Below are 24561 nucleotides of genomic sequence, written 5' to 3' on the forward strand. Positions count from 1 at the left end.
CCTCGAACATAATACACAAGTACCAAAGCTTTATTTGGGAGAAGCCGTTTGTTTCACGGAGAGTGTAGCTCTTCCATCCCAGAAAAACCCCGAAAGTGAAGAGAAAATATTTCTAGTGAGGTCAGGGACTTAACAGTGATACAGCTAGCAAGATTAAAATATTCAGGATTTCCAGTATACTTTTGTTTTCAAAAACATAGCTGTACAGGGGCACCTGGGTGGCTTAGTCGGTTAAGCGTCTGACTTTCGCTTAGGTCATGATCTCGCGGTTCGTGGGTTCGAGCCCCGCATCGGGCTCTGTGCTGACTGCCAGCTCAGAGCCTGGAGCCTCTTTCAGTCTGTGACTCCCTCTCTCTCTGACCCTCCCCTGCTCACACTGTCTCTCTCTCTCTCTCCTAGAAATAAATAAAACATTAAAAAAAAAATAGCTGTACACTTTTTTTCCCCTTCAGCCATCCAAAATATCATTTTCCTTCTTAGCGAATATGAAACTAAGGAAATGCCAGCTTTGGAGGTGATTTTGTGAGAAAATAAGAAGCAACTGGAAATTTGTTTTGAGTGATAATGCTTGGAAACTCTAGTCAGGACCTCTGATTATTGTCGTGCTGTCCTTATAGTGCTGCAAATATTGGTAAAAGCCCACATCAGAACTTGTAATAACAATAGTGACTAAGCATTATCTATTAGGATAGCTCTCTCTCTATATATATGTTTTTTAATATTTATTTTGGGGAGAGTGCAAGTGGGGGAGGGGCAGAGAGCGGGAGACAGAGGATCTGAAGTGGGCTTTGTGCTGACTGGCTGACACCAGTGAACTCAGGAACTGCAAGATCATCACCTGAGTCTAGATCATGACCTGAGCCGAAGTCTGACACTTACCCGACTGAGCCCCCCAGGTGCCCCTGGCTATAATTGTTTTTTTTAAAGAAAGAAAATGGGGGCACCTGGGTGGCTCAGTTGGTTAGGCGTCCAACTTCGGCTCAGGTCATGGTCTTGAGGTTCTCGAGTTAGAGCCCTGTGCTGGGCTCTGTGCTGACAGCTCAGCAGTTCCCAAGTTCCTGAGTTCGCTGCTGTCAGCCTGTCAGCACAGAGCCCGCTTTGGATTCTGTGTCTCCCCCTCTCTCTGCCCCTCCCCCGACTTGTGCTCTGTCTCTCTCTCTCTCAAAAAATGAATAAAATTAAATAAGAAAGAAAATAACAGGTATTGGTACTGTTTGGTGGGAATGTAAAATGGTGCAGCCACTGTGGAAAACAGTTTGGCAGTTTCTCAAAAGATTAAAAGTAGAACTACATGTAACCCGGCAATTTTACTTCTAGGTGTATGCCCATGTCATAGCAAATTAGTCACAATAACCCAAAGGTAGAAGTAACTAGAGTGTCCATTGACAGATGGATAAACAAATGTGTTATATACATACAATGGAATGTTACTCAGCCTTTTTAAAGGAATGAAATTTTGATATATGTTACCATGTGGATGAACCTCAAAAACACTATGCTTATTGGGGCACCTGGCTGGCTTAGTGGAACGGGTGACTCTTAATCTCAGGGTTGTGAGTTCAAGCCCCATGTTGGGTGTAGAGATTACTTAAGAATGAAATCTTAAAAACAAACAACCCACTATGCTTACTGAAGTAAGCCAGACACAAAGACAAATGTACGATTCTGTTTACATGAGGTAACTAGAATAGGCATATTTACAAAGAGAAAGTAGAGCAGTAGGGTTAGGGAAGATGAGAAAGAGGATTATTTAATGGGTAGAGAGTTTTGTTGGTGGTGATGAAAAAGTTTGGGTATAGATAGTTACCCAAACTATAGATAGTTATAGATATGATAGTCACCCAACATTGTGAATGTATTTAATGCCACTGATTTGTATACTTGTGAATGGGTAAAAATAATAACTATTATATGTAAGGGCATCTGGGTGGCTCACATGGTTAAGATGCTTTCAGGATCGAGCCCTGAGTCAGGGATTCTCTGTCTCCTCCTCTCTCTGCCCCTTGCCCACTTGTGCTCTCTCTCTCTTAAAAATAAATAAACATTAAAAAATGAGGAAAAAATAAATACTGTGTGTTTATTTTACCACAATAAAATAATGGCTAAGCACTATCCTAAGTGCTTTACAGGTTTTAATGTATTTGTTTAGTGAATAATGTGGCTGGTGAGGCATAGGAAAGAGAATAGGTGTTAATTCCACTTCTGGTTTGGCTGCTGATCTTGAGCCTAGAATCACGTATGTAAGTGCCATTTCTCAGTTACAGAATGTAGCTCTGTTAATAATTTGTTAGGATGTAAATTTTCATCTGTTTTTAAACTCTTGAATATTTCAAATGTGAGATCCAGTTGAGGTCTACTCTATAGGAGAATGAGGAGTTTTCTGTGTGGGACAAAGCACCGAATGTTATGATGCAAACAGACCCAATTTGTAGAGCATCTTCCTCTTCCCCCACCCTCACTCCCAATATAGTCCTGGGAATGACTTGAAATATTATTGATCCGGAGCAGTGGTTCTCAAAGAGAGGTCTCCAGACCAGCAACGTGAGCATCCCCTGGTAGCTTATTAAAAATGCACATGTTCAACTCCCACCCCAGACCTACTGAATCAGAAACTCTAGGCTTAAGGTCCAACAATCTGTATTTTAATAAGCTTCCAAACACACACTCAAATTTGAGAACCCGTGATCTAGAGAATAGGGTGTTGCATTGGTAGGAGAACCACCTAAAAGTGGGTTTAAATACTCAGGCTCACTTCAGGAAGAGAAGGCCTGGATTTACAAACTGACTCTAGAACTCTAAGCATAGAACTAGTTCGAACTGGATGAAAGCTCCAGGAATTGTTTGATTCTAGACTAGAACTCCACTGTTCCCTGGTAAAGGAACAGTAAGGCAGAGTTCTCAAAAGACTAGCATTTACCATGGTTTCTCTCATCCAAAGAAAGAGCAGAGCGTCTATCTACTTGAGAAATGGAAATTGAACCACAATGTCTACATGGTTGAAAACAACAGAGCATTGAGACACCTGATGTCCCCCGCAGATGGCATTCCCTAGAGAGATGCTTGGCTTCCAAGGGAGCACTGAATGAAAGGAGACACAGGCTGTTCTGATTCGGCCAGGAAAACCTGCCAACTTTGACAGGGCTCTTCCATAGGGAAGCTCGTGTTACTGCAATGTCAGTTGCTCTGATAATCTGGACCTAGGAGTTACCAGCTTTTACTGTCTGGATCCTGCCAGGGAGCTCAGCCCAGTTCTAATTGGAACGGAAAATGGGGCGCTGCAGTGAGGACAGCCGGATTGCAGCCAGCTTTTTCAGGCTTCGTTCTTTGTAGGTTTGCAAATGGCCTCCTAGGTACAGTAAGCCGTACTACTTGTACTATTTTATGAGCATGAATAGGTTTGCCCTTGAGGTTATCTGCGAGCCTCCTTAGGCTCTGAGGTGTTGATCCAGTGAGTTTGAAATCGCTGAGGTGTGACATTGCCTAATGAAGTGTTCTGGCCAGCTGTATCCCTTGTAGGGAGTAATGGACTTGCAGGTTATAGAGACATTTAGGAAGAGCTCCAGTGTCTTGAGTATGTGATAAACACTCAGGACTCAGTTACCAAGGGTACAAGCTGTGGGGTTTATCTCAGGAAGAGAGCAAGGGGCTACTTAAATTGGGTGTAGATTAGCAGCAGCAGGTCTGAGCTGCTGCCCAGAGCCAGGTTAGCAGCAGGTCTGACCGGCCAGGTCCTAGAGTTATGAGCTAGAAATCATCAAGTCACTCCTGTCAGATCCATTTGACATGGGCAAAATTGAATTTGAGGTGTATGTGTGGAGGGGGGAGGAGGAGGAGGAGAGACAGATGGGGAGAGGGAGGTAAAGATGAAGGGAGGAATGTGTTAGTTGTTGAGGAACAGAAGCAGTTGACAGGCAACTGCGGTTGCGTGAAGTGGAGGAACTACAGAACCAGGAAGGAAGGAACTAGTTACTGTGGTTTCAGAGCTTCTCACTATTCTCATCTTTTCCTGAACTGATTCTCATTTGCCAGTGACCTTCTTAAAATTTAGCACTCAGGACTGAAGACAGTCTTAGAAATAAAGTCTGATGGCCTCCTTGTTTGGGGCTTACTTGTTTTGGACACTGTGCTTCTGTAATGTGTTCCAAAATTACAATAATTTTTGGCAGTGTTAGCAAACTGTTGACTCATAGGTTCAAATTAGCTAAGATCCCAAGTCTTATGTGTTGCTGTTAAATTTCTTCTGGTGCTTCTAAAATTGATTTTCTTGCACTTAGCCTATATACATTTCATTTCGTTAGATTTAATGTTCACTGAACATTTTGTGAGCATTTTTGTTAAGCCTTATGTGCCGAGAACTTTACAAATATTACCTTTTCTCTCCTCTCACAACAATTCTGTGAAGTGTAATTCGTATTTTATAGAAATTAAGGCTCAAAGAAGCTAAGTAATTTGCTTGCATTCTAAACAGTGAAATAATAGAATCTGGCTTTCAAACTGGTCGGACTCCAAAGCCTCTTGCTTTTGAATACCATTCTTGCCCATTGTTCCATCCTGTTTTGATCTTTTAGATCTGTGTTCTGTTTTAAATATATTTGTTCTCTTAGCTAAAGGCCCTCTTACTTTGTGAGCATGACCCGGTGATCTTATCTGAGTCATTTATAACAGTGGAACGGGCCAGGTGTGGGTGCAGAGCAAATCAAGGGGAAGACCATGGCCTTTCGAGTCGGATTTGGTTTTGGAATCTTGGTCACAAGGGGTGTGACATGCAAGGTCCTTAACTTGTCTGGGCCTCTATTTCCTTATATATAAAATACCTTAATACCTACAAATGGGCCTGTTGGAATGGCTGAATAAAAAATGGATGCAAACTGCTCTAGGTTATGGCCCATCCCAGCATACTGTATGCGCTCCATAAACATTAGCCTACTTGTCTCCCTCCTACTAGGGAATTCTTTAATATCTTTTTATTTTTTGTGTCCTTTAAAATTCATCCCCCCACCCGGGTCCTATTGATTTTTTTTTTCTTTTTTTTAACGGACTCTCTTTGGCTATGGTGGTTTAGTTTCCCGCAGGGCTATCATATGCCCCACTGTGGCAGCACACTTGGCTATAGAAAGTAGTGGTTAAGAGCTACACCATAAATTTCTGTGTGATTATGAGCAAGTTGCTTAAAACTCACTCTGCATCAGTTCTGTCACGTGTAAAATTTGGGTGAAAATAGTACCTAACAAAGAGTTGTTAGGAGGATTAAATAAGTTCATATATATGAAGTCTTTGGAACAGTGCTTGGCAGATAGTGTTGTTTAATTTTTGCTAGTATTAATATCTGTAAGTTACAGATAATAATACCTGCCTTGTAGGGTTATTATGAGAAATAAGTGTGTCAGGTACCTGGGTGGCCCAGTCGGTTGAGCATCCGACTTTGGCTCAGGTTATCATCTCATGGTTCATGGGTTTGAGTCCTATGTTGGGCTCTCTGCTGTCAGTACAGAGCCTGCTTCAGATCCTCTGTCTCCCTCTCTCTCTGCCCCTTCCCTGCTTGTACCCTCTGTCTCTCTCAAAAATAAATAAACATTAAAAAGAAAAATCAGTATGTCAACTGCTTAGTATTTTGCCAAGCAAATAACTATAACAGATTAATAGAAGGAAATCTTACCGTGAACAATGATATCATGAAACGCTCGTCAAATGCCTCGCTGAAATGTAGATCTCTTCCATGTATTGGTGATTTTCAAAATTTATCATATATAAGAGTCACGAAGGTGGGGGGCGGCACCTGAGTGGCTCAGTCAGTTGAGTGTCTGACTTTGGCTGAGGTCACGATGTCATGGTTTGTGAGTTCTCTGTCAGCGTAGAGCCTGCTTGGGATCCTCGGTCTCTCTCTCTCTGCCACTTCCCCTCTCACGGCTCCCCCCCCATCAGTCAACAAATAAACATTAAAGAAAGGAATCACCTGGGGATCTTGTTTAAACGGATTATGATTCAGTAGGTTTGTGGTGGGGCCTGAGTGCGTTTCTGACAAGCTCCTAGGCGAGGCCAGTGCTGCAGACTTCACTTTAAGTAGCACTATACTAGTTCCTTCCTTTCTTTATCAGTCTAGTTCCATTCTTTCTTGAAAGACTTGTTTTTAGTAAACCATTTCTAGTAATCACTACTCTCCTTTCTAAAAGCTCAAAGCCCACCTTTAAAACAAAAACAAAAACACAAAAACCATTGGCCAGGCTAGGTGTGTATGCATGGGAAAGAAAGATGGGTTGTGCATCTACCAGGGATTGATGTCAGAGACTGGGGACTTTTGTAACCCTCAGTGGACATCCCCTCTTTGGAATTAAGACCAGGTTTGCTCATTCTCAGGTTTTGATGCCTTGCTCATTCTTAAAGTCCTGCAGAAGACGCTTATCAGGCTCCCCTGGTATTCTCAGGATTGTTAGGTTTTGCAGGTCTGGAGACTTGAGCTGACTTGGATTATGGGCTTTGCTATTTTGAGCTTCAGCTCTTGCTTTCCACGAGGCTTGTTCTTCCCTCTTCAAGTTGAAGGTTGCACATGTTGATAGAGCAACAGAGGAAGAGCTCTCTTTCCACCATCATTCCGTGCCGCCCTAACGGTGCGCAGGATGTCCCAGCAGATGCTCTCAAGAGCATCAGCGGTACTGAAAAGCAAGGCAAAATGCCAGATTCATATCAGACCGCGCTCCAGCGTCATGGTCCAATTTCTGACTGTGATGACGAAGCATGGTTACATTGGTGAATTTGAATCATCGTTGATCACAGAGCTGGGAACATTGTTGTGAACCTCACAGGCAGGCTAAACAAATGTGAAATGGTCAGCCCCAGATGTACAACTGAAAAATCTAGAAAAATGGGAGAATAATCTGCTCCCATCCCGCCAGTTCAGTTTCATCGTGCTGACAGCCTCAGCTGGCATCATGGACCATGAAGAAGCAAGACGAAAACACTCAGGAGGGAAAATCCTGGGATTCTTTTCTAGGGATATAGTACGTTTGTACAAATAAAATGCCTCACTTTGGGGGTGGGGGACAGAAATGGAAGAAGAGGAGTTGGTCTAGACAGTTCTTACAGAGCCGTTCTTGTTAGCCTTAGCTTTATTAACAGGCCTTTTGGGCAGTGACCTTTCCTGGCATTTTTCCTTTAGGTCAGAACCACCATTCTAATATCTTTTTGACTGTGCCCTCGTGTTCGTTCTTTATACATATATATGTGAGTGGGAGTCCTTTTAACATCTATACTCAATGGAGAATGCTGTGCAACCATACTAGTCTCTCCAGATAGTTCTCTTTTAAAATTCATATTGGCATAATTTATAATTAATTGAATAATTGTCAGAGTCTCACTTTTGAGGGCTTCTGTAAAAAATAGTAGCATCTGTATTCTCTTTAGAATTTTAGTAAAAGGCGAAAGATATATACAATCTGAAGAGAAACCAGAGTATTCTCTTTAGAATTTTAGGTTTCGAGATTTTAATTTTGTGAAACCTACATTTTTAAAGGCATATCACAAATGGATAAAAGTGTGGGCTCTCCATCTGCACTGACAGCACGGAGCCTGCTTGGGATTCTCTCTCTCCCCCTCCCTGCCTCCTTCTCTCTTAAAATAAATACTAAAAAATAAACCTTTAAAATTTTAGGGGAAAAAATGTGGGCTCTCCAGAGTCAGAAAAGCTGGGTTCTGATGCAGTTTCCACCGCTTTCCTCATTTGGGGACCTTGGGCAAGTTAACAGTTGGAAATCTGAGTTTTCTCATTCTGCTGCAAGGATAAGAGCCTCAACCTCCTAGGGCCATTGAGGGGACTTGTGAGTTCTTGGAAAACTCAGTGTCTGGAAGTTAGAATTCAATACCAATAAATATTAGTTGGTAACAGCTCATTTTGATAAAGGTCTAATGTTATTTAAATCACTGTGGTAAGGTTTACATAATGACTTCACAGCCAGTTATTTGATTATGTGAGGTGGGCAGGTATTCTCCCTTTCTGGATGAGGAAGCTGTGGTCCGAAGAGTGTTGACTGGTGTCAGGTACACATGCTGTGGCAGAACTGGGTCTTCACTCCAGGGTTACTCGTGCCACATCTAGGACTTGCTCTGTTAACTGCCTCCTTCTGACTCGGTTGCTGGCTACCACACTTTCAAAGATTACATGGTTACTGTCTCTTTTTCAATGAGTCTGTCTGCTTGGTTTGAATGAAGTCCAGTATAGTAGCTCCTCATCCTTTTAGGATGAAACTGTCAGCAAGAATTTTCTACCCCTTCTCCCCCTTTAAAATAAACATGCTCTTCAGCAAATGACCAGGTGCTTGACGTCCCCTACCTCTAACATTCTTGTTACCATGCCAACTTCGGAATCTGAGTCAAGAAAACAAGCCATATTCATCATTGAATGGATGAATGGTACTCCGACAGCTGTATCGTGTCCTTTACTCTTGTGTCCTCATTCAGAAATTCTCCAGTGTGGTTTGTGGACTTCTACTAGAGAATGTCATTTTGAGACACACTGCTATCCATCTTCCCTTTTTTTTTTTTTTTAATATTTTTATTTATTTCTAGGAGAGAGAGAGAGAGACAGCGTGAGCAGGGGAGGTTCAGAGAGAGAGGGAGACATAGACTGAAACAGTCTCCAGGTTCTGAGCTGGCAGTCAGCACAGAGCCCGACGCGGGGCTCGAACCCACGAACCGCGAGATCATGACCTAAGCGAAAGTCGGACGCTCAACTGACTAAGCCACCCAGGCGCCCCCCATCTTCCCTTTTTAAGGTTTGAATGAGGTTTGCCCATTCATTGACATACTGCATTCACAAACCCATTAACTCAGATTTTCCCTGGTAGTGACTGTGTCTTATTCATTTTATAAAATTCATAAACTTTAATTTATTTTGGATATCTCCATTATAGATATCTTAAGATATTGGCAACCTAATTCTCGGTTATTTTCCTTTGTGAGTTAATAGTCCTCTCTTCCATTGTTTTTCTTCTCATATCATTCCTGGGTTTTTGTCTAGTTTTATCCTGAGATTTTTCTCTTCTCCTCTATTTTCAGCTTTGAGTTCTCATAATCAGATTGGCAAACATGTTCTTTCTACTCCCTGTGAACAGCCCTCTCTCTTAGCAGGCCAAGAGCCCATAATCTTTTTTATACATTTACTCATTAAGATGGGGCCAAGCACTGTGCTTGGTGTGGAGTGTGGAGTTGTAAGCTTGGAAGATTTGTCCCTGTGTCTCCCCAAGCATATAGTCTAATGGGAGCAGACAGATAATAACATAAGCTTTTATTAATACTGTGTGCTTATTTATTTATGTATTTTAATGGATATTGTTTCTTTTTCTTTTTAAAATTTTTGTTTCTATTTAAATCCGAGTTAGTTAACATATAGTGTAATAATGATTTCAGGAATAGAATTTAGTGATTTATCATTTACATATACCATCCAGTGCTCATCCCAGCAAGTGTCGTCCTTAATGCCCATTGCCCATTTAGCCCATGTCCCCACCCAACACCCCTCCAGCAACCCTCAGTTTGTTCTCTGTATTTAAGAGTCTCTCATGATTTGAAGAAGTAGGATTTAGAACTGACATCTCAGGAGTGATAGGTAGTAGTCCAAGTTTGGGTGTAGGGGAAGATGTTCCAATATTCCAGTATGTTCTGGAAAGTCAACTCCTATTTGTTGACAGACATTCACATTCCTCCTTTTCCCCCCTAAGATCTCATCTATCAATTGGAAAAAGATAAACATTGATTGTTACCAAAGGCCCCTCTCACCTGCTATGTCCTCCAAGTCCTTTAGATGTTTATTTTTTCCCTGCAAGGACACTTCAGGTTTCTTCTGGTTGGTTTGCCACTTCATTAACCAACTGGAAAGGATAGCAGTTGGCAAGCTGCCTCAGGTTTTTCTTTAATAGAGAGTGACCAGCTCTTCCCCCTCTTCCCTCGGGACTCCATGTGGGATTTTGTTCTTGCTGATGGTGAGGGCCTTTCTGTTTATTCCCCAGGTTCCTGTTTTCTTTTTCTCTTCTGTGTTACCATCTTCTGTTCCTCAGCCCCTTGACATGAATTTTCTCTTCTGACAACTTAGCAATATTTACTTCCTTATTTTCTGGTTGAATCATTTCCTCCATTGTCTCTGGGAGCTCTTTATCCTCTGATAACTGTTACATAGAGAGGTAGGTTTTTAGGCCTGGAGGAGAGATGCCAGCTTGCGTTGACTAAACATGCTAGGGACTGATGCCTCCGGGAAGAAAGTGAGTGTGGCACCATTCCTGCAGGACCTTAGAGCGGCCCTTTTTAGGGCCTGGAGCAAGGCGTTCTGAAAGCAGCTGTAATCCCTTATCTCTTTGTAGAGCTCCCTCATTCCCTTTTGCCCTGATATGAAGACTATTAACAGCCTTATCATTTGGTGGTATAGTTTAAAATACTTTTTAAAGCGGTATGTTCAGATATTCCTATTATATATTTTAGTTGAAAACTATATAAAATTAACACATTTTATTTTTTTGAGTAGATAGTATAGCCACATGATTTAACCTTAAGGTACAGAAGAGAACAAATATGTTCTTCTCTTGCCATGTCTCTCAGCCACCTAGTTCTCCTCTGAGACGTAGGGGCCTATGGCAGGCTGCCCCAAGGTGAGCCACTTTGGCAGGAACATTATTTTGGGTTAAAAATAATCAAAACTGAGGAGATCCTGGAAAAGCTCTCTTTCTGGTCCTCAAACTGACATCGGAAAGGAGAGCCTGTATCTTGGAGAAAGCCATTAAACCTGGCTTCGCTTTACCTAAGAAACTTAACCTGCATAATAAGGCCACCTTTTTTTTTGAAATCTCTCCTTTCACCTTCCTGTAATGGCTTTCCTCCCCTTGACGTGCTCCGACCTACCCCTCTCTTTAGCTCACCTAAACTTCATGTTGCCTCATTGTCTTTGGAATTTCTTGTCTGTGTGGATTCCCCATATGTGCACTATTAAATTTTATTTTCTCCTGTTACGCTGTCTCATGTCAATTTGATTCTAAGTCCAACTAGAAGGACCTTGAAGGGGAGAGGAAAGTCTCCCCCCACTCCCCGACACAGACAACCAGTGTTACCAGCTTCTTGTATATCTTTCCAGAGTAATTTTGTGCCTAGGCAAGCACATGACATATATATCATCTGACAAGATGAATGATAACATGTCTTGTATTTCTCAAAGCCACTTAGTGAAGTGGAAAGACTGAACTTCAGCCCTGTCATTTATTAGTTAAGTAACCTTGCACAGCTTGCTTAAGCTCTTTGTGCTTTGATTTCTTTATGTTGTTAATAATGCTTAGCTTGTACTCAGTATTTGTGTATTTCCTTCTTTGGTGCAAGTTAAAAGCTTCACACCTGGTTGCTACCTTTGTTACTTGTTGCCAGACCATATTCTTTGGCCTGTGTGAACTGGGAGGAGCAAGACGTGTATATATATACATGAATTGCATTCTTTACTGTAATATGTGATAAATGCTCTCTTCCATATAGAAGGGAATCTGATGGGCGCCTGGGTGGCTCAGTCACTTAAGTGTCTGACTTTAGCTCAAGTCATGATCTCATGGTTCTTAGGTTCAAGCCCCACGTTAGGCTCTGTGCTGACAGCGTAGAGGCTGGAGCCTGCTTCAGATTCTGTGTCCCCTTCTCTCTCACTCTCATAAATATTTAAAAAAATTTTTCAGAAGGGAATTGGAGCCAGGGGAGACAGAAATTGCATTTTCTAAAAGGAAGAGAACATCTTTTGCTCCTCAGGTTTTGGAGCCTGGCTGTTCCTGATCTGGGACCTTCACACTTGGCTGAAGTGCTGATAAACTCCAGCCCTTCACTTCCGCTGGTTAGGAAGTTTTTAACACTGAAGAGCTTTTCTCATTTAATAACTCAATTAACTCTCACCTTTCTGTATTGCCTGAAGCTTTGGACTCTTCTGGAAAGCTTAAAGCTTGGTCAGCCCTACTTTGAGTTTCCTGCTGTTCAGTTCCCTGTGTGATGTTAATCCTTTAATAGCAGTTAGCTTTTTTTCCCTCTTGGTTCTTATACAGCGCTTGATATAATAGATGAAAGAGTCTGGAGTTTTAGTACCATTCCTATTTTATTTCATCTGAAGGATGGTTATCTGGCCTTAGCATTTTTTAAAGGTAAACTATAATTATAGTTTACTTGTTTATTTTTAAATCTCATGCCCATCATGCAGCTCCAGCTCAACCTCAAGATCAAGAGTCACATGCTCTAACTACTGAGCCAGCCAGGGGTCCCTGGGATTTGTAGGGCTTTTAGTTTAGTTTGAAGTTCACTTGGTCTCTTAATGGGATAAAGAAAGACATTTTATATCTTGCAATACATGACTACCAGAATAAAGAGATATTCTGGTAATGTGGGGATATTTTCTAAAGTAAGACCACTTTTGAATACCCATTGTGCAGTGTTCTGTGCTGGATGTTGTTTTAAGCAGCTCCTTGTGAATTCCCAAACTACCGTTATCCAGATTGCTGAGAGTAGTCCTATCAATGATTTATCTTTCATAAACAAATACATTTACTGCATCCTCTGAAGGGACTTGGTATTTAATATATTGGTAGAGGAAACTTAATTGGGGAACCACTGGAAGGTAGAAATGTTTGCCCATTTGAATATGTGTGGACTTAGGAATTGCGTGCCATGTTTTATTTATTATGAAACAGAATCTCTTATAGCTAAGGCCTGCACAAACAGCAGGGGGAAAATGGAGACATTAAAACACCCCATAGTTTCTCTGACTTTTTGAAGGAAAACACTAAAAAGAAAATAAGACTTTAAAGTTTGATCCATGGAAATAAAGCAATTAAATAGGAACAGTGAAGGAAAAGGGAGTTACAGAGGACTTCAGCTACCTCCATTATGACCTCAAACTTTCTAATTGATTAAGTTCTTTCCAGCTTATCTCTTAACTCAGGCAAGAGACCCTGCGGGCATAGCATCCGGTGCCGGTGCCGGAACTGAAACTACCCCCTTCAGCAACAAGAGCTGCCCTAAGCTTGCAAGACCCCATGTGATTGACTCCAAGACAAGGATCCAGTGAACCTTCTCTGCCCGCCTGCACGTACCCACCCACGAACCTACCCACCACTGTCCCATGTTTTCCTTATAGAAGCCGGGAAGTGTTTCGGCATTTTGGAGACCGTGTGAGCCGCTGGTCTGCCAGCTCCCCGGGGCTGGCCTCACGGAAATAAACTCCTTTCTTGTTCCACCACCACTCGTCTCCCTGCCTCTGGATTTTGTCAGCGGCCAGTGGCCGAACCTGGTCTGTTGAACCCCCAGAGCCGGGTGCTATTGCGTCCCTGCCCCTCCCCTGTCCCCACATGAGTAGAAACGATTAGACTTGAGCACACTATACTTAAAAATAATGTGAAGCAGGTATGATCGCAGGCACTGCCTCCACCCCTTTGTGTATTTTTTGGCAGCTCTAAGAATAATCCAGGAACTGACCCAGCTGGAGGTAGACTAGAAATGCACATGATAAACCACTGAAATGTTAAGTTTTTTACTTGTTTAATCAACCTATGTATATTCATTTTTTTATGAAAAGTTTTTTTGTTTTTTTCTTTTTTTTTTAAATAGAAACACACCTGTCAGAGTGGCTAAAATAAAAAACACATGATGGGGTTCCTGGGTGGCTCAGTTGGTTGAGCATCTGACTCTTGATTTGGGCTCAGGTCCTGATCCCATGGTAGTAGGATTGAGCCCTGCTTCTGGTTCCACACTAGGCATGGAGCCTGCTTAAGGTTCTCACTCCCTCTCTCCCTCTCTCTCTTTCTCTCAAATACACACACACATACACACACACACACGAAACAACACGTCTTGGCAAGGATGTGGAGAAATAGCAGCCCTTGTGCACTGTTGGGGGGAATGCAGACGGTGCAGCCACTGTGGAAAACAGCATGGAGGGTCCTCAAAAAATTAAAAATAGAAATATTCTGTGATCTAGTAATCACACTACTGGGTATTTACCCAGAGAATACGAAAACACTAATTCCAAGGGATACGTGAAACCCTATGTTTACTGCAGCATTATTGACTATAGCAAATTATGGAAGCAACCCAAGTGTCCATCGATTGATATATATATATGTGTATAAATATATAAATGTGTATGTATGTATCCATACGTATCTACATACAATGGAATATTATTCAGTCATAAAAAAGAATGAAATCTTGCATTTGCAAGAGATGCATTTGAATTTATAATGCTAAGTGAGATAAGTCAGAAAGACAAATACCATATGATTTCATTCATATTTGGAATTTAAGAAACAAAACAAACGAACAAAGGGGGAAAAAGACAAACCCAAAACATTCTGAGCTAGAGGGAACAAACAGATGGTTCTCAGAGAGGAGCTGGGGGAATGGATGAAATAGGTGAAGGCGATTAAGAGTATCCTTGATGATGGGGTACCTGGGGGGCTCAGTTAAGCATCCAACTTTTGGTTTCAGCTCAGGTCATGATCTCACAACTTAGGGATTAGGCTCTGTGCTGTTGTGCTTGGAATTCTCTGTCTCCCTCTCTCTCTGCCCCTCCTCCACTCATACTTGGTTTGTGTCTCAAAAATAAATAAAAAAAAGAAAAGTACACCTGATGAACACTAAGTTATATTATGGAATTGTTGAGTCATTATATCATACACCTGAAATGAATATAACATTGTTAACTACACTGGAATTAAACATTTTTTAAATGGAAAAAAATAAATGAAATACTGCCTTTAAGATGAGATCCATTTACAGTTAGAAATGGCTCCACAGATTTGGTTTTAACAGATTTGGTTTTTATTTCCAACTTTTTTTTTGGTTAGAAATTTGGAGGGCTGCCAATGGAGTTTTAGAATTATTATTTTATTTTTAGAAAATTTCTAGTGGTAATAATAGTTATAATTTAAGTATACTGATAGTAATTTAAGCAGAGAACTAATTTGGATTTAATTTGAAATTCATGTATATTTTTCCTTTTTTTCCTGAAAAACAAAAAATGGAAACAAAATGGGTAAAAGGTTTTGATTCAGTGTCTTACAGATTAATGCCGTATTTGGAGTGTCTTAGTGTCTTCAACAAAAAGTGATGTGTTTTGGCTGTATGGTGGTACATTATATTGACATTCCATAATTTATTCATTTCTTATTAATTTTTGGTCATTTAGGTTATTTCTAACAGTTTGTCATTAGAAACAAAGCAGTAGCCAATCTCCAAATAGCCAGTATTCATTGCAACATGGTTTCTAATGGCAAAATATTTGAAACAGTATGAATGTTTATATATGTTTGTCTGCTTTGTACCTTCATGCTTGTTTCTGTACACTCCATTCTTAGAACTGGTGGTGTGGGTCATAGGGTTTGCATTTTTAAAACTGTGCTTGGTTAGTGCCAAATTGGTACAAAGAAGTGGCATGGATTATATATAGTTGCCACATTGTATGAAGGCACCCATTACCCATATTATTACCAATACTGTATGTTTTCAGTCTTTTTAATTTTGTTAATTAGTACACAGAAATGGCATCTTTAAAAATTTTTTTGATTTTTTTTTTTTCCCTGAGACAGAGAGAGACAGTGTGAGCAGGGGAGGGTCAGAGAGAGAGGGAGATACAGAATCTGAAACAGCCTCTAGGCTCTGAGCTAGCTGTCAGCACAGAGCCCGACGTGGGGCTCGAACCCATGAACCGTGAGATCATGACCTGAGCCAAAATTGGACGCTTAACCGACTGAGCCACCCAAGCACCCCTAAAAATTTTTTTAAATATATATTTTTTAAAGTTTATTTAGAGAGAGTGCTGAGTGAGCACAGGGGAAGGGCAAAGAGGGAGAGAATCCACATGCAGAGCCTGATGTGGGGCTCAAACCACAAACTGTGAGATCATAACCTGAGCTGAAGTCTGATGTTTAACGATTGTGGCACCCAGGCACCCCTAAAATTTATCTTTTAAATTATTTTTAATGTTTTATTTATTTTGGAGAGAGAGAGAGAGAGACAGCATAAGCAGGGGAGGGTCAGAGAGAAAAGGAGACACAGAATCTGAAGCAGGCTCCAGGCCCTGAGCTGTCAGCACAGAGCCCGATGTGGGGCTTGAACCCATGAACCATGAAATCGTGACCTGAGCCAAAGCCAGACGCTTAACTGACTGAGCCACCCAGGCGCCCCAAAATTTATCTTTTTTTTTTTTTTTAAATCTTTTTAATGTTTGTTTATTTTTGCAAGTGGGGGAGGGACAGAGAGAGAGGAAGACAGAGGATCTGAAGCAGGCTCTGAGCTGTCAGCACAAGCCCAATGTGGGGCCCGAACCCACGAGTCGTGAGATCATGACCTGAGCCAAGGTCCAACGCCCAACCAACTGAGCCACCCAGGCGCCCCCCAAAATTTATCTTTTTAAATCTATACATTTTATTTAGCTTTTGACTTGGTTATGCATGGACATGATTTGAAATTTAAAAGGCATGAAAGTTTATAGTTTCCTAACCTGTTTCCCAGCCCCAATTCAGTTCCTTTCCAGGGGTGATCAATATTATCAGTGTTTTGTGTATCTTTCTATAAGTGTTTTTATGCATCTATGTGAACAAATTCATATAATTTGCTTTTATTTTATTAATTGGCATATCACTTTATCATACATATACAACAGAGTGGATACAAAAATCCTGTATATACATAAGTGTATTTCTGGATTTTATTCTGTTCTTTAAAATTCCTATCTTTATGCACCATGTTGCTTTTTGTCTTAGTTACATTATATGACCTTTAGTAGAATGTTGTATAGTAGTAGTAATAAAAGGCCTCCTGGCCTCTCATTACTGATTCAATTCTAATGTTTCATTATTTAATGTGATGATTGCTGAAGTTTCTGTTAGATTAGATGACCCTTACCAAATTAATATAATTCCCTCTATTCCTAGTTTGCTAAAATTAGAAAAGAGAATCATAATGGGTGTTGAATTTTATCCCATGCATTTTGGACATCTGTTGAGAAGATTATATACTTTTGCTACTTTAGTATGTGTTAATAGAAAAATTGCTTTGAATAGAAAAACTGTCTTTACATTCCTGGGATAAGCCGTCTTTAGTTATGATGTATACTTCCTCTGTTATGCTGCACTTTAAAGTCTTTTTTTTTTTTTTAATGTTTGTTTATTTTTTAGAGAGAGCGAGAGAGAGACAGAGCATGAGCAGGGGAGGGTCAGAGAGAGAGAGAGAGAGACATAGAATCCGAAGCAGGTCCCAGGCTCTGAGCTGTCAGCACAGAGTCCAACATGGGGCTTGACCTCACAGACGACGAGATTGTGACCTGAGCCAAAGTTGGACACTTAACCCACTGAGCCACCCAGGTGCCCCTATTATACTGCAATTTATATAACATGAGAGCCATTTGTACCATGAGGGTTTAATAGAACATTATGTAAAAATTATCTGAGTCTGTTGGTATTTATTTTTAAATAGGGGATATTTGACAACTATTGTTTTTTAATTTACATTTCTTTGATGTTCAGTAGTCACTAGTATGTTTTAAAATAAATCCTAAAAGTTCCTTGGTTCTTCCTCCTCTTCCTCCTCCCTAAATGTTAATAATGTTCTTCACAGTTCTGTTGTTCATTCACTTGTCATGATGACTTATTAGGAGATGTTATTAGAGATACTGATTTGTGCCAGGGGTAGTTCTAGGAATTAGTGAATAAAATAGCCATCATCCCTGCCTTCACAGAACTTCCCTTCCTTTTCCAGTCTGGTGGCTTCCCTACGGCTAACCATCACTTTTGGGGCCACAGGAGGACCAAAGTTATCCTCTCATCCCTTAAAGATCTCTGTTGACTCCTTCATGTATGTAGGATCTGGTCTGGAATCTGGAGCACAGAAGAAAAGGGCCTTCCCATGTGGCTTAGTCTCCAAGTCAGCTCATTCCCAGCATTCTCTGTCAGTACAAACTGGACACACCGGTGACACTGTGTCCCCAATAATTCCTGTTCTTTCCTGACTCTGCCTCCACACATTTTGTTTGCTCCAAACTAGAATCCTTCTGTTTGCCTGGCAGATTCCTACTCATCCTTCCAGGCACTCCTGTAAAAAGACTTTAAAAAAAATCCTAGGGGCACCTGGGTCGCTCATTCGGTTAAGCGTCCAACTTAGGCTCAGGTCATGATCTCGCGGTTTGTGAGGTCAAGCTCTGTGCTGACAGCTCAGAGCCTGGAGCCTGCTTCAGATTCTGTTTCCCCCTCTCTCTGCCCCTCCCATATTCATGATCTGTCTCTGTCTCTCGATAATAAATAAACATTAAAAATAATAATAAATTTAAAAAATTCTCCTAGAGATAATGTGAATTCCATAGCATTCTGTTCATAAAAATGCCCTACAACTTAGAAAATTATATGACAATGACTCTTTACTTATACATCTGTCTCCATATTTAAATGCCTGTAAACTGCTCAGAGTAGGGTCTTTATCTCTCTACATTGTATCTCCTGAACAGCTACTATACTGCTTAGCACAGAGTGGGCCCTCTGCAAATACTTGGGAATGTTTGCCTGACTACATGACTGGCTGGCTGAAAGAGCTCTAGTGTTTGGTTGCCTTGAAGGGAATACTACTGCTGTTAGTTATGGCAGGTTGCCCGAGAGGCCAGGCTTCTCTGAACTACAACAATACACACTTGAATAGTCCCTCTTTCTTCTTGCTGCCCCCTAAGAATTGTGTGTGTGTGAGCAGGAGAGGTTGTGGGACATATATGTAGAAAATTGTATATTTATTGGTATTTTTCTGTGACTTTAATTTTAAAATTAAAAAAATAAAAACAACTGTTTAGGGTGATGGGATCATAGGTAACGTTTTCTTTTTTGCATTTTCCTTTATTTGTTTCAAAACATGATACACTCAGAAATTTTTCTTAAGACTTTTTCCTTCCCAGACGCTATAAAGTCCTATTTAGGAAAGCATTGGCCTGTGGAGCGCCTGGGCTCAGTTGGTTAAACATCTCACCCTTGATTTCGGCTCAGATCATGATCTCACAGTTTCTGGAATAGAGCCCCATGTCGGGTTCTGCGCTGGCAGTGTGGAGTCTACTTAGGATTCTCTCTCCTCTCTTTGCTGCTCATGCTCGCTCGCTCTCTCTCAAAATAAATAAACGTTTAAAAAAAAAGCATTGCTCAGAATACTCTTACCTTGATGAGCACTGAGAAATATGTAGAATTGTTGAATCACTATATTGTATACCTGAAACTAACATAGCACTGTATGGTAACTGTACTGGAGTTAAGATTTTTTTAAAAATGGCTCTTTTAAAAATACATTTTAGGGAAAGGCAAAATTTCCTAAGAAAGTGAAGATATTTGAGATAAACAAGTAAACATTAATTCAAAGGAATAAGGCTTATTTCCATATTTGGCACAATAACAAAGGGCTAACGGAAAGATTATAGTTTACAGTTTAGAAATGGAACAAATACCACCTTGCTGCATTGTAGCAAGCTAGTGTGTCTTAGCTCAGATTCTGTTTCCTAGCAGATTGGTATGAATTGAAGGGTTTAATAGACATAACAAAATGATTCACAAGGAAGAAAAGACAGGAAAACGTGCATAAGAGAAAGTTTACTAAGATAGTTTACTAATGCCCTGAAACTAATGAAGAAAGAGTGAATTAGATGAAATACAGAGTTAGTAACCTCAAAAACCTGTTACAGAGGTAATGGACAGACACAGAGGCTTATATTGATCATTTTCCTTATTTAGATATTCAGTGCATTATAATGAGAAATAATCCCTACTCAGCTTAATGCTCGGGATGGCAGTGTAGACTGAAAGTAGGGACAAAAGGATTTAGAGATGGAAGTAGGGGTGTAAATACTTCCTGACCCAGCTCCTGTATTGTGCAAGAGCCCTGAATGGTTGCTCTTTTAGAGACTTTTGTCATGCAGTTGAACACATACTGGAGGTTTCTAATTTAAATTTATGCTTTTGGATAAAATGGATTAGAGAGAGTGAATTGCTCCAGGCTGAAGAGACCCAGTCACTGGATTCTGAGGAACCGTACCTCTGTTGAAATAAGTTTTAGTGTAGAATGACTGGAGTAAAGAGAAAGAATGAATATACATTCCGATACTGCCTACTGCGCCCCAGATGCCTTGGTGCTTTTCTATCTGTTGTCTTATTCACGCCTTATCTATACAGATGAGGACATTGAGGCTCAGAGAGGTTAAATGATGCCCAAATATTGCACAGCAGTGGTGAGAAGATGGGTTCTTTCTGATTTGCACACCCACTTGACATGTCCTTTGGTGGTTAGGTGACTGACATCCCAAGAGGCAGAAGTTTTCGGTTTCTTTCAAAAGCAGGTTTCTTATAGGTCTGGCTCTTTTTCACTCTCTCCTACACTGTGTTGGAGCACAGGATTTAAGACACTGTGGCACTGAGCAGGCCAGCATGTTTTCCTTGACTTTTCGGGTGGCTAGCCCTTTGCATAGAGCTCACCTGAACATTGTAGCTGCTCCTGGGGAGTTTGATGTAACCCGAAGAATGTTGGTTTTGTTCTCTCCAATAACCTATTTAACACCAGTGGATAGTACCCAGGGTCAATCCACTTAATTGACAGATTTCTCAGCCCTATTCTAGCAGGTTCCCCAGTTTCTTTATCTTCATGGCCATACTCAAGAAACTTGTTTTTATCCGCTTAAACGTGATTGTGGAAAAATTATGTAATTATAGTAAGCTTTGGACTATGCTGAGACAAATCTTACCGGTACGTGAAAAGTGGGTCAAGGAGGGTTGCAAGTGGTTATGTTAATTTTTCCCATACACCAGTTCAGCCTTTTTTTTCCCAGAGGAAGGCCAAAGCTGTTTGAACTGTGACTGTGCCTTATGTGCCAGGTGTTAACAACTTACAGTTAACTCATAAGCCTAGATAGATTCAAACCATTGACCTTGAGTTGAAGTCTTTTATAAGCTGTGACTCATCTTTTGGTTCATTCTTTTGTTCACCAGGAAATAACACTGAATATTAATTGCAGGAATTTCAGTGATTTCTTATGAAGAGTGTGGTGTTCATTAAAATTGCTGGGACTTGTTTTTCTGGCACCCACAGGACCACAAATTGGTCTATACTTAGTGGTTGCACTGAATTCATGTGTAAACAGGGGAAGATACCTGATTCACTGTGTAGAGAAAGCCTGTTGAAAATGAGGCCATCCTTTCTGACTTCCTTAAGAGGTTCGTTTCTTCCACAAAAGAGACAGGGATGCAGGATGGTGAATCCGAGGCTGAACGTAACAGATGGTGTGTGTGTGTGTGTGTGTGTGTATTTGTATCTGTAAATATCACATCAATGTTTACAGTACACTGGACTCTCTTCATGCAAGGCCTAGTCAGGCCAAATCGGGAGGAATTGTTCCCGTGCTTAAAGCCAAGAATAACATCCTGACCAGCAGGGGACAGAGGTCAGCTCAAGGCAACGGCTCTAGGAAGATACAGGACATTAAGAACTTTGAAGGAACGGAGTTTAGTAAGAAGGAAGCCAGTGCGTCCGTACTTTGAAAGAAGTGTGTGAAACCTGTGTGTCCCTTATTAAGACATGGCTTATTTGTGAAAAATGAAAAATCATCTTAACGGGATGTGTTATGAGTTCACCCCCTACCTATTTATATTTCCCCATCCTACCTGCATATTGATTTGTCTACTTATTGTCTTTATTAGACAAAGAGGGAAAGTACGTTCTACTGTGACTGTGTTTTATTCTGCAGGCAGCTTCAGTCAAGGCTGGATTTAAAGATGATGTGTTAATCAAAAAACAAACACCCTTTACAAAATCTCCTGGGGGACCTTCCAGGCTGGCTGAAATTTTGTTTCTGGGATCTTTCTGTGCCCACTTCTCTTCTTGTCCCTTCCGTCTTTCCTCATTCTGATGCTGGCCACTCACCCTACAGAGGCGGCTCAGCCTGTTAGCTGCTGGAGCATTCTGTTTGTCCTGCTATCTTCTCTGGGGCTCATTGCTCTGGTCCGACTTAAACTGGTTTTGTGCCAAAGTGATCATCTGAAAGCTTTTCTCCACGGCCTTTATTTCTTGGCTCTTTTTATGCACTTTGCCTGATTAGTTTAGCTGCTTCTCTCCTTTTCCAGTGGTGTAAGTCATATTGCTTTGATTGGAAGGTTCTAAAGCTCTGGTGCAGCCCGCAGCTTCTTATATTTTATCCTGGGTTGTAAAGTGCCCTTTACCTTTCCTAAGTTGAATCCGGTGCTCTTTTGTGAGGTATTGCCAACTTTCCTAGGACTCTAGTTTGCTAGTTGTTTGAACACGTATGTAGCAACTTGAATTCTATTTGCATAAGTAGAACTTTGTTGCCAGGAGTCTGAAGTAGGTCAATTGCTTGTTACCCTTTTCCCCCTTGTTTTTCAATTGAAAAATTAGAGGTGTAGAGACAATTACCTCGTCCATGGCTACATAGTAGACTGTTCTTACACCCTTTAAAGCAAACCTTGTTTTCGCATTCCTTATATTTCTTAGCACGGATGTTAACAAATAGTTAATAAATCCATAATATTTTAATAAATAAGTCTTAACTGTGGGTTGATTGGTTGATCAATTAAGTTTCAGAATTCTTATCAAGTTGGTCACATTTTGGACCAAGAGGTGAGAAAAGTGTTTGGGTGGAAGGGACCAGAGAGCCTTGCAGAAAGTGTTTAGCAATTGAGAATATGCATGCAAAACATCCTGATGTAGAGGCGCCTGGCTGGCCCAGTCACTGGAGACTCTTGATCTTGGGATTGTGAGTTAAAGCCCCAGTATGGGTGAAGATTCCTTTTTTTTTTTTTTTTAATATTTATTTATTTATTTGAGAGAGAGAGAGAATGTGCACACACAGGGGAGGGTCAGAAAGAGAGGAAGCAGGCTCCAGGCTCTGAGCTGTCAGCACAGAGCCCTGTGCGGGGCTCGAAGCCATGAACCATGAGACCATGACCTGAGCCAAAGTCTGACGCTTAATCTACTTATCCACTCAAGCACCGCAAGGCTGCTTTTAAAAATAAAAAATCTTAAAAAAAAAAAAAAATTCTGTTACAAATCCTGTTCAAAACTGAAGAAACAAAAGAGTAGTTTGGCTAAAGCAGAAATTGGTTATAAATGTAAGGAGAAATAGGGTGGAGGGGCGCCTGGGAGGCTCAGTCGGTTGGGCGTCCGACTTCGGCCCAGGTCATGATCTCGCAGTTCGTGGGTTTGAGCCCCACATCGGGCTCTGTGCTGACTGCCAGCTCAGAGCCTGGAGCCTGTTTCAGATTCTGTGTCTCCCTCTCTCTCTGTCCCTCCCCTGCTCTTGCTGTCTCTCTCTCTCTCAGAAATAAATAAAATATTTTTTAAAAAAAATAAATAGGGTGGAGAAAGGACAGAAGGACATGGGTTTATCAAGAGACAGGAAGAATTCTACAGATAGGCATCTTGCCAGCTTGGGATCAGAGAGTGAAGGTGAAAATTTCCCAATATGAGGCCCTCCCTGACCACCACTATCCAGAAGGGCTGTCAGTGCCTTTGGGCACCACTGTCTGATGTGGGGGCTGTGCTGGGAAGCATGCAGAGGTCCTGTGGGGTCAGTCAGCGGCAAAAAACAGCTGGCCTTTTGATATGTTAAATTCTTTTTTAATAGTTTTGCTGCTCTCAAATAGTATTACTGATTCCAAAGCCAAAACCATTCTCTGATGGTCTTGCGTATCCAGTTGGCTTGTAGGGCCAAAACAGCAGCTGTGGCACCAAGATGCACTTATGCAATAGCCCTTCAAGGGGCCCACCCACCTTTTTTTTTTTTTTTAATCTTGAAACAACAACAACAAAAACAAACTGCAGGGTTTTTTGCTTTGGGGTCAGCAATTTGCATCCTGCTTGGGTGCCTCGGTCTCCCCTCTCCCTCTCACTTTTTCTTCACGCATCCCTTTGCTAAGCCCTGCTCTCTGAACCTGACTCTGGCTTCTGGCCTCATTGAGTAGTATGAATTTTAACCATTTCTACTTTCAGACCTGTTTTCCCTCTTTTGTCTTTCCCTGCTCCTTATAGGAAATTTTGGGTTCAGATTTGCTTGAGGAAAGGATGATGTTTTTTCTTGCTTCTTTGTTGTGTCTATAAATATGTTCTCTACTAACTAGTATTTTCTTTCCTTTCTTTGTCAAACAGGCCACCAAGCAGTTTCTTGAAGAGATCAACAAATGGACAGTTCAGTACAATGTTTCCCCTCTCTCTTGGAATGTGGCTGTCAAGTTCCTCATGGCCCGGAAGTTTGATGTGCTCCGCGCCATAGAGTTGTTCCACTCCTACCGGGTATGTAGCTGGACGCGGGCCGGACCTGTGGCATGGGCTCTCTGTGCTGCTGTGCGCACTACACACACTGCTTCTTTGAGTGTTCACCCCATTCCCATTAAAAAAAAGCTGTGGTCAATATCCAAGAGCCCTACTTTGGAGTCAGAAAACTCTTCTGAAGAGATGCAGAATCTCTCTAAATTAAAAAAGGAGGAGGGCTCCTGGATGTCTCAGTCAGTTGAGTATTCAACTCCTGATTTCGGCTCAGGCCAT

The 24561-nt window shown here is 41.2% G+C and overlaps 1 protein-coding gene across 1 annotated transcript in view; it reads left to right on the top strand.

The window, feature by feature from the left end:
- Positions 1-24561, top strand: part of PTPN9 (protein tyrosine phosphatase non-receptor type 9) — a 79242-nt gene that overhangs the window by 11654 nt on the left and 43027 nt on the right. The window contains exon 2 of the mRNA XM_039238217.1: positions 24166-24309. Coding sequence (XP_039094148.1) covers positions 24166-24309 — 144 coding nt within the window. The remainder of the gene's footprint in view (positions 1-24165; positions 24310-24561) is intronic.

Source organism: Hyaena hyaena, unplaced genomic scaffold (genome assembly GCF_003009895.1).
Source record: "Hyaena hyaena isolate Hyena2069 unplaced genomic scaffold, ASM300989v1 scaffold_137, whole genome shotgun sequence".
Lineage (NCBI taxonomy): Eukaryota > Metazoa > Chordata > Mammalia > Carnivora > Hyaenidae > Hyaena > Hyaena hyaena.